We start from the raw sequence: 13,186 nt of genomic DNA on the forward strand, positions 1-13,186 counted from the left end.
TACCGTGGAGTCGTCTAGTTTTATATTTTTTTAAATCCAAAATCCTTTTATACCGGTCTCATATTCTTTTAATCTTATTGACAAGGCAATTTTTAAACGTAACTTTTTTCTAATAACAATTTATAATTGATAATGATAGTATAAGACATAACTTTAATTAAAAAAAAAGATTAGATGTTCTCTTTTTTTTTTAAGACACGCAACAAAATATAATTTAAGTTTTAATTTCAATTGGAATCATTACTTTTACAGCAACCTTCTAAACTGTATTTAGTTATTTGATGCTTTAAGTAGTTGTCTACTCCATGCCTTTCTGTATCCTACTGCGTTGGTACGTGTAACGCACGTCGCGGGAGCTTTGGGAGCTACTTAATTAAGCTCGTTCGTGAGATCAGCTTGAGTAACACACCGCCTGGCTCTTTAAACTTTAATAAACTTGTCGAATACCCGCCCGGTCCGCGCCTTACGATGCTTAACGCGATAAACCTTTTGTTTTTAATTACCTCAGAACATACATAAATATGTATATAATTTTAAATGTTATCAACTAAAATTAAGGCTGTGTATGTTGACATTGTTATACCGTAGAAAGAGTCTGAGGTTCAACATAAACTTTTACTGTATTACCCCCCCCAAAAATTAGTTTGACACGGTTTAAAACTCATGTTTGAGTAACATGGGTTATAAACCTTTGATCGCCGGTGATGGATATTATGGACGTCAAAGTGGTTATATGTTTCAACATAAATATGTATCACCATACATTATATACTTTGGGTATAAGTATTTTATTATTTATTGGTCAAGAACTAATTTCGCAAGCCTATGCATAACAATGATTCCAATAGTCATGTTTTGTCAAAAATGGCCGTCATAGTCACGGTATAAAAAGATTGACGTATGTTTACACTTGTCTTTGAAACATTGTCCAATTTTTTAAAGTAAGGCCCTTAAACTTTTTATAGTGAAAATTAGTCATTAAATACCTTTGGATATTTCTTAAAACTTGTTAAAATAAAACACTGGTAAAGAAATTTTAACAAAATCTGTATTCGTCTACAACTGCTACGCCTGGGTGCTACGTTACACCGTCTACGAGCTACGCGTACTAGGTGCTACATTTTTGTTGCTACGCAATACTTTTGGAGTTAAGCTCGTAATTTTTGAAATAACCAAAATGCCTTTTTATTATGGTATCCTATTCATTCTATTATTCATTTCTGTGGATCATTTATAAACAAAATGTCTTGTAGTAAAGTGGATGGGTTCATACCAAAGGTGTTTATTTATGTTATTTTATAGTTTTTTCACCTCACTTCCAACGTTCTCACTATGAAAGAAAACATCGTGATGCAACCTGCACATATCTGAGAAGAGATTCAAAGATATGTGTGAAGTCAACCCGCACTGGACCAGCGTGGGTAACTAAGGTCTAGTCACCCCTAACTTTGGGTAGGCTCCAAGATCTTCAGTGGGGGTGGTGAGCTGATGATGATGAATTTTTGACTACTAATTTTCATAACAAAGAATCATTTACGGCAACTTAATAGAATATTACTGTTTAAGTTTGTTTTAAGTTTTTAAAAAAACAAAAGCATTTAACGCGTGCCTTTAGCGTAGACTAATACTCTAAGCAAACCTTTTTCAAAGTCTAGATATCGCATTAGTACTGTACAAATAAAACTTTCTAATCCGATACTTCAACTGTCAAGATACTTGCACTAATTAAATAACTGACGGAGACATCTTGATACTTTATACGTTAAAAAATATTACGTAACTCATTGTTTTAATAGCTTTAAATTAAAAATTATATTAAGGTGCTAGACAGACTATTTGAAAAGGCCCGGCTCGCCCGGTGAAATACCACGACCACACAGAAGACAGGCGTCAAGTGGAAGCAATTCCGCGTACAGTCTGATGAGTGTGCGTCCCGGAGGCCTAATTTAGTCCGCTTTCCCTTCCCACCTTTCTCTTATATGGAAAGGTTGGGAAATGGAAGTGGACTTTCCGAATGAGAGGATGCATGGAAAGGGAAGATATTTTCTTTCTGTGCATCTTCTCCTCCGTCGATTAAAGGTAGGCAACGCATATGTGATTGCGTATGTCTATGGGCAACGGTCACTTCGCTATATTAGCGATTTCAGGTGGTCGCTCGCTCGTTTGCCACCTTATGATATGAAAAAAAACATACTTTATCCCTTTGGTACTTGTTGCCGGCACATATGGGACCTTTTTATACTTTTTACTTATAATTTTTATATTTTTATATTTCGAACATAATGTAGTTTTTCTTCCTTCTTTGTTGCTATTTAAAATAGCAGTTGTAAATATATCATCAAACAAACAGTGCTTGTTAATCTCATTACCTTGTTCTATTTTATATTTTCATTTTATCTTTTTACTTTATTATATCATTTTCCAAAGTTTAACAAATACAAACCGCTCTTTTCCATTCTCCTTATTTTCCGTCGTCTTTAGTACGAATTTTCACAACATTTTCTGTTAGTAATTTTTCAATGAAATATTATTGCAGATTATTAATAGTATTTAACTAATATATTACGTTGATTCTAACGAAGTTTAAAGTTAATATGTAGTTCACGGGAATAATCAGATTGCAGGATTCGAACCCATGATTGCAATATCGGCAGTCGATATTCCGAACCACTAAGCTATTGGCGCTTTATTAAATAATAAACACTGAGACTAAACTTAAATGTTTTGTCTATTATTCTCAACAACACTTATAATTATATACTATAGTATATATATATACATATATATATATATATATATATATATATATAATAAGAAAGTTGAAAAAAACAACAGCAATGGATTTACCAAGAAATGTTTTATTAGATTGCCCTTTCCCTTTTTTTCTTTAGAAGTTTTGGATGTTTTATGCAATATTGTTTAATAACTTGATTGGTAATACCCTGGATAAAACATATCGTCATCCCTCTAATTATCATTGATAAAACTGAGATAGCAATATGCTTTATATAGAGTATTCGACACCTCTTGCATAAACCTTTTCTCCCGCCTCCGAGACTGACTATATTGCAAGGCATTTATTTTAAAATTATAGTGGTGTTTGATATTGCCGACACTACGTCATCAGTCATCACAACGATGACGTTTATGACTTCGTTCTATTTTAGACTAAATTTAAACATTTTAGTATAATTTATTGAATTTAAAGTGAAGATAGGCCTATATTGCATAATACAGACCATGATATTAATTTATTTTGAGGACAAAGTTTTATTCACGTTATTTAGGCGATTGAATTTAATCTTACTAATATTATAAATGCTAATGTTTAGATGTAGGGATGGATGTTTGTTCAAAGATATCACCAGAACAGTTCAACGGATCTTAATGAAATTTGGCACAGATGTAGAACATAGTCTAGGAGAATACATAGTTTACTAGTTAAGTTTACGATGATTAAAGAAAGGACAATTCTTTTAGGTGGTTAAGCAGTTGTAACAATGTTCTGGGTTCGATCCTTGCCATGTCCTAATGTGTATTCCATCTTTCGAATTTATATAAAAAAAAAAACATCACATTGCAACTAACACATCTGTAAAGAAATTTAACGATATGTATAAAACCAATTCGCACTGCTCCTGCATGTTTGACTGCAGCCTTTTATTTTGTGTAGAGGGCAAATCTTCAAAAGTTACTTAGCCTTTTGGGGGAAAAATAGGGTCCCGGGATATCCAAAGACTACGGTCATGACATCCGAATTTAAGTATGCTTGAATTCCTAGATAAAGAATGTTTATCAGCTGATTATATAGTGACTGGTATGCGATGGTTCAATTGAGATGATTCAAGAGCTCATCCTTGGGTCATCCCGACATGACATGCCTCGCTGACTCATCATTGTGTTCATCTATAAAGATTACAAAGGTGTTCTTGTTTTCTAATAACCTTAGACATTATGCACATACAGCGTGTTTCAAAATGTAAACGCTTAGGAATTTAGAAAGAAATAATTTTACTAAAAAAGTTAAGAAAGTTAAGTCGAAAATATTTTAAACATACTTAATACTTAAGTTATTTAATGTATAAGCTATAATAGTATGTTATTTACTTAGTTATATTTACATTTCCGCTTTTAGTGGTATATAAGTTAATTAAGATATATGAACTGAAATATAATCTTTAGACTGTAGTATTTTTATTTTAAAATTTTTATACAAAAAAATCTCGTAAATTACAAAATATTTCGTATTATACCTTCGCATTTTTAATAAAAATATCAAGTACAATAATGGCATCCTTGAATTCAGGCGTTTAACTTTTTATAAGACTATTTGCACCTTTTCCATTAAAACGAAAAAATAATTTATTATTGTGCAATACTATTTAGAAAATCATACTCGTGTTAAGATTCTATGAATTAAGAACACGCTGTATACAATGAAATCAAGTATATTTCACCTTTTGTTATGAGAATAGCGACCCTTTTCATTACCTATAAACTATTGTTCTTCGATTTCAATAAGCCTCTATACATTCCAGAAAACTATATTATCCTGCACCTGTGCCAAAGTCAGTTAGTTGTACGAACCGAGCCGAACAGTGCATTCAATCAAACATGTCTTCCAAATTTAAAATATTAATTATTTTTCTTTTCATCGCGATGTGTTGTGCCAGTTACAGAGAACAGTACAGAGGTTGTATGTTGTGTTATTTTTTTATAATTTTCACTGTAAAAAAGTGTGTTAATTTTTGTGATCTCGTAGAAAAATTTATATGCTTTTTAACTCACATATGATAAGTGTTTTAGAGTTGCATTATTCTATTATTTGTTGGGTTTTTTCAAACTTATTGCACTTCTGATAGTAATATCCTTAATTTGTTTTTTTTGTATGCCTAAAAAGGTTTTAATATTATTTAACCAGTAATGTTATTTCTTATATACTATATTAGTTAATTAGGATGCTGTTTCATCTGCTATTTTTCCCAATAACCAGTGGATTTTCACAGCCTAAAAACCTTATCCAAAATATATTGACTACCCTTTTATTCTTAATTAAAATACTGAGATAACAATATGTTTTGTACAGGTGTTTCGGCAGTGGAAACTCACAGAAAAACCAGCACATTTTTACACTCGCAAAATTTTAAGTACCAACTTATATTTAATCAATTAACAGATGTAGCAAAAGTTAATTTAGTAATAGTAATTTTAGTTAGATTAAAAAAAAGTTAGTAGCCTTTGTTCTTCCATACTATTTTCTACATCTATGCTAAATTTTAACGAGATCGCTTTAACTGCTCTGGAGATAACTTCTAACAAACATCCATCCATCTAAACTTTCTTATTTATAATATTAGTTATATACGTCAGTACTATTTTTTTTAATAATTAATATCAGACTTAAATTGTTTATTGGTTGGCAACTTAATTTATTTTTAATAATTTATACGTACGTGTTGTAAATTTTTATGGTTACGTTGGTATGCCTGGAATTTATAAGCATATCTGTCAACAATGTGTTAATGACGAATAATTTGAATACTCTGTCATTACGCATGTTTACGGATATTAACCATAGTGTAGTGTATGCATAAACGTAGTGTTGTTTGTCTCGTGCGTACACGCCATAAGTACATGCCGGAGAGAGGGGACGTCAGTCGATGTCAGACCTTTGAGCCGGCAACACGTGTCGGTACGTGAACGAGCCAAATATAGCACAACGAATGCTACACATAAGATAGAATCTTGTCATACGAATACCACAGAGGGATTAGACAAAATGCATTAGCTGCGAAGCTATTCTATAACGAACTTCAAAAATGTATGAACCTGACAGTAACTTTCGAAAAGTCATGGGATTGTCGCGTCTCAGTTCCGTATATTTTTGAAGTTCACTATGGAATCGTTTCGTAGCGAATTCACGCTGTACAACCCTCCTGTAGTACAAACTCTTATCAAAGTTCAAAAATCATAATTTAATTAAAGGACTCGTGGCCATAAAAACTTTGAGTGTAGTAGTAGGATTTGTAAGTCGGCTATTAAATACAGTTAGGATAGACAAAGTGTATTCGATCCGAAGCAATTCTATAACGAGTTTTAAAAATTTATAGAACTGACGTGCGACAATCACGTGACTTATCAAAAGTTAATGTCACATCTATACATTTTTAGGGTTCCTCATAGGAAAAAAACGGAACCCTTATAGGATCACTTTGTTGCCCGTCCGTCTGTCTGTCACGACCCTTTGGGCAGTTTGTTATGGAATCGCTTCCAAGCGAATGCATTTTGTCTGACCCCGTAGTATCCAGTAACCATGAGATACTGTTGAACTGCTACAAAACGGCAGTGTATAACCACAATAATAAAGTAATTTTGTGTAAATAGAAAGCTTGTATCAAATGTTAGTTGTAAACACCTAAAATCAGGTGAACCGACCATTTAAAAATGCAATGAAAAATAAAATTTTAATGTATTAGTTTCTTATAATTACAGTTCCGCATGAGTTCTCTCAAAATTGGGAGACTTATATCTTCAAAGACAAGGAGTATCTAATCCAGAATTTACCTGTCAACTGGGAAAACGCCAAGATATTGTGCCAGTAAGTACAAACAAAAATTAATTTAGATGTATTTACTGTGGGTTTCTGAGACTGTAATCTCCATTTAAACATATTGTTATCTCTTCCGACAAGAAAGACAAGGATGACGATATTTTGATCTGATCAGAATCAGATCAGAAACCCACCGTTAACGTGCCATATTAAATATATATTATACTATCTTATAATAGATTCCTTATCATTTCAATTAAATGTAGTTAAAGTAATTTGAGAAAAGAGATATAAACAACCTTAAATTTCCAAAAAATGACGCCTACCCCTATGAGTAACGCGCGTGAATTTTTTTTTCAAACATTGCAAATCTTATTACAGATACAATAGTTAAATAGAAACAATAAGGTTACATTAGATAAATGCAATTTTTATTGTTTAAGATTTAAGAATAAAAATATCATCATTTAAAAATTATTGAAACATTCCCTTGAAATTCCACTGCCGTGACATATATTGCGTCATATTTTTATCTCTATTCTTTACAAGAGAATGAGAGGGACAACAATTGTGCCTTTATATAATTGCTGTCGCCCGCGACTACGTCCGTACGTAATAAGTAGCCTATGTACTTCCAAATTATGCTCTACATGTGTGGCAAATTTCATCGATTCAGCCGTTCCGGAGATACCTTCAAAGAAACTTGCATCCAAACATTCGCATTTATAATATTAGTATGATGTTGACACTAAAAACCTTTTCTTAAACATTACAGAGGACACCACAATGGAAATTTGGCGACGCTTGATACAAAGGAAAAGTCCGATTTCCTTGCTGAGGCGTTATCGGAATCTCAATTAGGTAATAACTCTATGATTTACGACTAACCGTTGGTTTTTGAGACTAAAATCTCTGTATAAAATATAACGTCATCCCTGACATTATCTTTGACAAACATGTTTTAAGAGAGGGATATTCTTCCATATATTACTAATTAGGTTGTATATTCAGAGATAGACGCAGTGTGGGTTGGCGCACGACGGGAGTCGAGCGAGGACCCGGAGGGCTACCGCTGGAGTCGCGGCTCTGAACTGCGCCGCACCGCCGCCGATATACTAAAGAACGAAAAAGACGAAAACGCTGTCAGACACTATCCTTTGGTTAGTTTTACAATTATCCTAACAGATTTTAAAATATACTAGCTGTCACCCGCGACTTCGTCCGCGCGGAACTAAAAAGACTGAATTAGTAGCTTACCTGTTATTCCAGACTATGTTCTACATCTATGACTTATTTCAGCGGGATTAATTCAAGCATTCCATACCTTCAAACCTTCAAACAAACGTCCATCCATTCGCATTTGTAACATTAGTAAGATAGTAAGGTTTACAAATTTTAACAAACTTAAAAATTAGATGTACCTTTTTCGTAAACAAATATTTTCGTTTAAGTTACTTAAAGGCTACATTTACTTGAAACGAAACTCCATATGTAAAGATAATAATAATTATTAATAACATCTTGTTGTTTATAAACTTTTAAGTATATTTTATAAGCTATAAGTAATGGTTTTGTTAAACTTGTGTGAAATATGTAACTTTGTTTTTTATATATGATTTTTATAACAGTGGTTGAATCGTACACACGTGCCGGTGCCGGAGGGCGGCGCTGACTGCGTTGCTTTAGAACGCGTGCAGCACGACAAGCCTGTCTTCCTGGACCTATCCTGTCAGCTGGAGCGACCCTTTGTCTGCGAGAGAGGTAAGATGTAACATTCTATATTCATCTGCTGTAATAAACCAAAGTTAACTTGTACTTTGATAATAAGCGGAGATATTTCTATCAAACAATTTATAAGACGTTTAAATACAGTAAAATTATTACGATATTTTGTTTGTGTCGCGCCAATATAGCCATTTTTCCAAAAGAAAAGACAACAATTGTTCATCTCTATATGTTATGACATCTCTAGGTTGATGCAACTAACGCTATCGCTGGGGTTGTTTACCTTTCATCAACATGTAATGTTATGTGTAGACGCGAAGCAAGACGTGGCGGTACAGGAGGTGCGTACTGTCCGCTGCCGCACTGGTCTCTACCATGTTTACGACGGGAGGCTCAACTGGCATCAGGCAGCCGCCTTCTGCGTTGTCAAGAAGATGTCGTAAGTATTTGTTTCCACAATACAAAAAAAAAGAATGAGAGAGAGAATAAAAGAAAGAGAGGACACTTTAAAACATAGAGATAATACGTAAAATTAATTTTGTGTTCGCAGGTTAGCAAACATCGGCACAATGCGATGCTTGAGGAAACTGGGACTAAGCATGCTGAAGGCTAGACCGAGTAAGTTTTTTTCTTAAATTAAATATAATAAATTATCAAAAAAATAGTGAAAAAATCATTTATCTTATTCCATAAAACAACTTATTCAATCTACATCTTGTATAAATTAAGATATAACTCCGGAAAAGTCCTCCAAAGTTTTAATTCCATCTAAACTAATTGCGCGTGCGCAGGTATCGAGAGCGCATGGGTTGGAGCGAAGGGCAACCTGGGTCACTGGACGTGGATCGACTCCGGTCTCAGCATCTTCCAGATGACCACCTACACAGACATGATGTCCGACATCTGGCCTCCCATGAGGTAACATAAATTGTGAACCGAACATGAGACTTTTAATACTGAAAGGCGATGGTAGAGTTGGACGTAACGTACCCATATCTCTCTTACTACTACAATGCACTAAGTGCATTTTTAGTGTGAAATCTATATTAAGGGACTGCTTATATAACAATAATACGACTCAGTGTTGCGACATTTTTTTTTATATCATAAGGTGGCAAACGAGCGAGCGGCCACCTGAAATCGCTGAAATAGCAAAGTTGCCCATAGACATACGCAATTGCATATGGGTTGCCTACCTTTAATCGACGGAGGAAAGGATTCACAGAAAGAAAATATTTTCCCTTCCCATGCATCCTCGCATCCGGAAAATCCACTTCCACTTCCAAGAAAAAGGGTGGGAAGGGAAAGAGGACTAAATTAGGCCTCCGGGACGCACACTCATCAGACGAAACGCGAAATTGCTTCCACTTCACGCCTGTCTTCTTTGTGGTCGTGGTATTTCACCGGGCGAGCCGGGCCAATTCGTGCGAAGATTTTAAAGCGGGTTCTACCACTGTCTACATAATATAATTGTGTTTATAGATTTGAACTAATGTAAATTAGTTTGCCGTCGTAAAAATGGATATTGATTTGAAATGTACATTGTGTTGTATCAGAGACAGGTCTACAATAAAACAGAGCGGCTGTCTGCAACTGGACCGGCATACGACCAACGATCCAGTGTTCCTTGAGGCGCGCTGCGAGAGGAGGATGCAATTCATTTGCTACAAAAGTAAGTGTTTATTATTGTTACAATGTAACATAAAATATTCAAATTGTGGTAAGTCCACAGTTTATATGGCTCTACATATGTCAAAATATATCTCGTATCGATTGAACAAGATATAATTGTATTGCGCGTGTTAACAAATTGTTTGTAGTTTGTAGAAGTAGCTCGCTTGTGTAACAATTTTGATACGCGTGCACAATAACGAGATATACCAGTGTGATGACGTCACAATGTCATTTATAGAATTTATTTCTAGAAGTAGTCAATTTAATGTTTAACTTTTTCATACGACTATTATGTTATTGTGCACTTGTACTAAAGTTTTTTATATAGAATTCATTGTTTAAGCTGTTGTATTAAAATGTAATATTGTTGTCTCTACTAACTTTAAAAGAGTGAAGGAGATGGCAATATGTTTTCATACAATTTGACAGTGAAACCCCATAGTTGTGTTGTTTATAGCAAGCGTGTTGTTTCGTGTTATTAGTTGTACAGTTTAGCGTTTGTTTTCAGATCTGACTGGTTTGTACAGGCCCTCAGAGGCGATGATTGCGCGCGCGCATTACCTCCAATTAGGTCCGCCGGATGAGAGTGAGTGCCTCTGTGTTTGCGCGAATACCCAAGGCACTGTTCTATATCCTGTGCAGTAGACTCGCCTAGTTACTTGTAGAACAATCGGAGTCGTTTTTTATGTCATTCTTAATTCGTTTGTAATGTAGACACGGTGTTACGTTTTTTTAATTGGAGGAAAGTATACAAATAGTGTCTTTTTTTGCGCAAATACTAAGGACACTATACTACTAGTGCGCAGTAACATGAGAATTGATGCAGCGCCATCTAGCGTCGGTATTTCAATATATTTGTGTATAAGAATTCTGCTGTTACATGTTATTGAGCACGAGCAGTTGTAATATTAGATTATAAACATTAGATGTATCTTAATAATGGAAATTAACATTTAATGATAATGATAGATTTAAAGTTACATAACAATCTTTATTAAATATGTTTATATTTTCTGTTGGACGTACGTTTACAGGTGTGCCCGGCATGCGTCGCCCGATACCCATCCCCAGCGATGACAACTATTATTACATATTGGTGCGTCAGCTATACTACTGGCAGCACGCTTACGAGAACTGCCTCAAGCTGAACGGAACACTCGCCAGCATCGATAGCAACGAAATTCTAGTCCAGTTACTTCTTGTCATGGGAGAAAATAAGGATGAACGTGAGTGATTCAATTAGACATAGCGCCATCTAGTATCGAAAAGAAGTAGTTGCAGAAAACCCGAGTCAAATGTCAAACTAAAAGCAAGTAGCGACATCTAGTGTCGAAACATGCCATAGATAGGAACGGCACCAACTGCCCTCTAAGATAAAATGAAATAACGCCATCTATTGTCAGATTTTATAGACAAGAAACAACACCGTCTGTTTTGAATTTCACAATTAGATTTCTTAAACATAATATTAAATTAAATTAATTAGAAAATAAAACAAATTTGCTATGGACAATAATAATTTGTTACAATAAAACACTTGACCCAGTTCTTATATTAACTTGAATGTTTTTAAATATTTAGCTGTTGAGCACATTTGGATCTCCGGTCGTCTGAACATGACGAAAGACCCCAATTCCGACCTGGTGACGTACGCCTGGCAGAACCCCATCACCGGCAAGAGGATTCCAGATTCTAAGAGCGAAGGGGAAGCAATGTTCGCGTCTTTCGTAAGTATTATTTTCATCATCATCACCATCATCAGTCAGTATGAGTCCCCTGCTGGACATAGGCCCGATGCCCACAGCACGCGGATCACCAAGCAATGCATCCGGGGACTCCCTGCCGTCACCACAAGGTCACCACTCGACCTGAGAGGATGGCGTCTTCAGATACTCCTCCATCCCAAGATAATACTCCCCCACCTGAAGTCAGTCACTCTTCATATGTAAGTAAAATAAATTGGCCCTTGAGATGATTTTCTCCTCAAATAACAAGGTATGGTATCGTTGGAAACAAATCTTTTATCTAACATAGTTAAGATGCTCAACATCTATACTTTTTTACCCTTCGTAATTTAAATTGAAGCATAGACATCCAATTTTTCTCTAAATAGTTTAGTTTTGATAAACCTCACTAGATAATAAATGTTAATTTATGTTACAATGATTTGTATGTTACCAGTTGCCACCATGGCTGGACGAGGAGTTCTCTATGGACAACCCTTGCCTGAACTTGGACCGTCAGGACCATCTCAACGGTTTAGTCTACGGAATGTCCTGTGATACCCCACAATACTCCATTTGCATGATTGGTAAGATATTACTTTTTATCATTATCATTCCACTTTAGAAAGTCAAATAATATTAAACATTAGCTGTCGCCCACAACTGAATCATCACAATAACTTAATAAGTACCCTTTATGTTGCAAACTATGTTCTACATCTGTGCTAAATTTCATCAAGATCAGTTGAGCTGTTCTAGAGATATCTTCTAACAAATATTCATCCATCCAAATAAAATTTCACATTTATAATATAAGATAGTAAAATTATGTTTCTTTAACCTATTACCATAACTTTAAGCTAAATATTAGCCTAATAAGTGATTTTGTTCCAGAAAAAACTCCAACAAAGACTGGATCCAAAGAGAATCTAATAGAAGGGAATTATTCTACCTAACATTGTGTTCACATTGGTGTTGCTATTACTTCTGCTGCAGAATATCCAGACTTTATTTAACATTCAATGAACATAATAAAACTGTTCACCGATAATTTGTGTTTTAATTTATTACCAATATTACTACTAGATGTGTTCTTATCGGGATGACATTGAAAATAGATATGCCATGGCCAAACCCAATACAATCTTTAATCTCTATCCATTTGTGCTAATACATACTATAAATATTTTACATAAAAATATTAATATGAATGCAATAGATTTTTAGTAAAGATGAGGCAAAAAATTAAATTCATGTGTTTTTGTTAAGAAACCTTAAAATGTTTGTCACATTACTGTAGAACATGAAAATGAACTTAAGCATCTTAAAGTACTTGAAAATGTGTTCCTTTATGTACCACCCATGTTTTGTATCCTACATCAACAGCAGTTTCACTTTATATTATAATTGTAGAACTTAATTAACTCATACTTCTATGTTATTTCTTCATTATACGATTCATGTCAATCCATTGCTCGTTTATATTCGTAAGTTGTTTACAATTTTCATTTAG

General features: G+C 34.4%; 1 protein-coding gene across 3 annotated transcripts; it reads left to right on the plus strand.

The window, feature by feature from the left end:
* The first annotated feature begins 4,592 nt into the window (after positions 1-4,592).
* Positions 4,593-13,099, plus strand: LOC106124037 (uncharacterized). Of its 3 annotated transcripts, XM_013320484.1 has the most exons (14): positions 4,593-4,693; positions 6,493-6,598; positions 7,326-7,411; positions 7,562-7,710; positions 8,179-8,311; positions 8,588-8,714; positions 8,826-8,893; positions 9,067-9,193; positions 9,832-9,947; positions 10,458-10,466; positions 10,984-11,175; positions 11,531-11,676; positions 12,131-12,260; positions 12,568-13,099. In XM_013320484.1, the coding sequence occupies exons 1-14, from the start codon at positions 4,615-4,617 to the stop codon at positions 12,627-12,629; spliced, it is 1,530 nt and encodes a 509-aa protein (XP_013175938.1). In that variant the 5' UTR covers positions 4,593-4,614; the 3' UTR covers positions 12,630-13,099. The 3 variants fall into 3 exon arrangements, with proteins under 3 accessions (XP_013175938.1, XP_013175936.1, XP_013175937.1); XM_013320482.1 differs by lacking the exons at positions 12,131-12,260; positions 12,568-13,099 and having other exon boundaries at positions 11,531-12,121; XM_013320483.1 differs by lacking the exons at positions 10,458-10,466; positions 12,131-12,260; positions 12,568-13,099 and having other exon boundaries at positions 11,531-12,121.
* Positions 13,100-13,186: the final 87 nt, after the last annotated feature.

The sequence above is a fragment of the Papilio xuthus genome, unplaced genomic scaffold, assembly GCF_000836235.2.
Source record: "Papilio xuthus unplaced genomic scaffold, Pxut_1.1 DF825946.1, whole genome shotgun sequence".
Lineage (NCBI taxonomy): Eukaryota > Metazoa > Arthropoda > Insecta > Lepidoptera > Papilionidae > Papilio > Papilio xuthus.

What these genes read in the sequence shown, in the direction of transcription:
- LOC106124037 (XM_013320482.1), top strand. Translation starts at nt 4,615, where the DNA reads ATGTCTTCCAAATTTAAAATATTAATTATTTTTCTTTTCATCGCGATG. An exon ending in TTACAGAGAACAGTACAGAG is followed by an intron (nt 4,694 to 6,492) that starts GTTGTATGTTGT and finishes TTATAATTACAG; the next exon opens with TTCCGCATGAGTTCTCTCAA. An exon ending in GTTATCGGAATCTCAATTAG is followed by an intron (nt 7,412 to 7,561) that starts GTAATAACTCTA and finishes TTGTATATTCAG; the next exon opens with AGATAGACGCAGTGTGGGTT.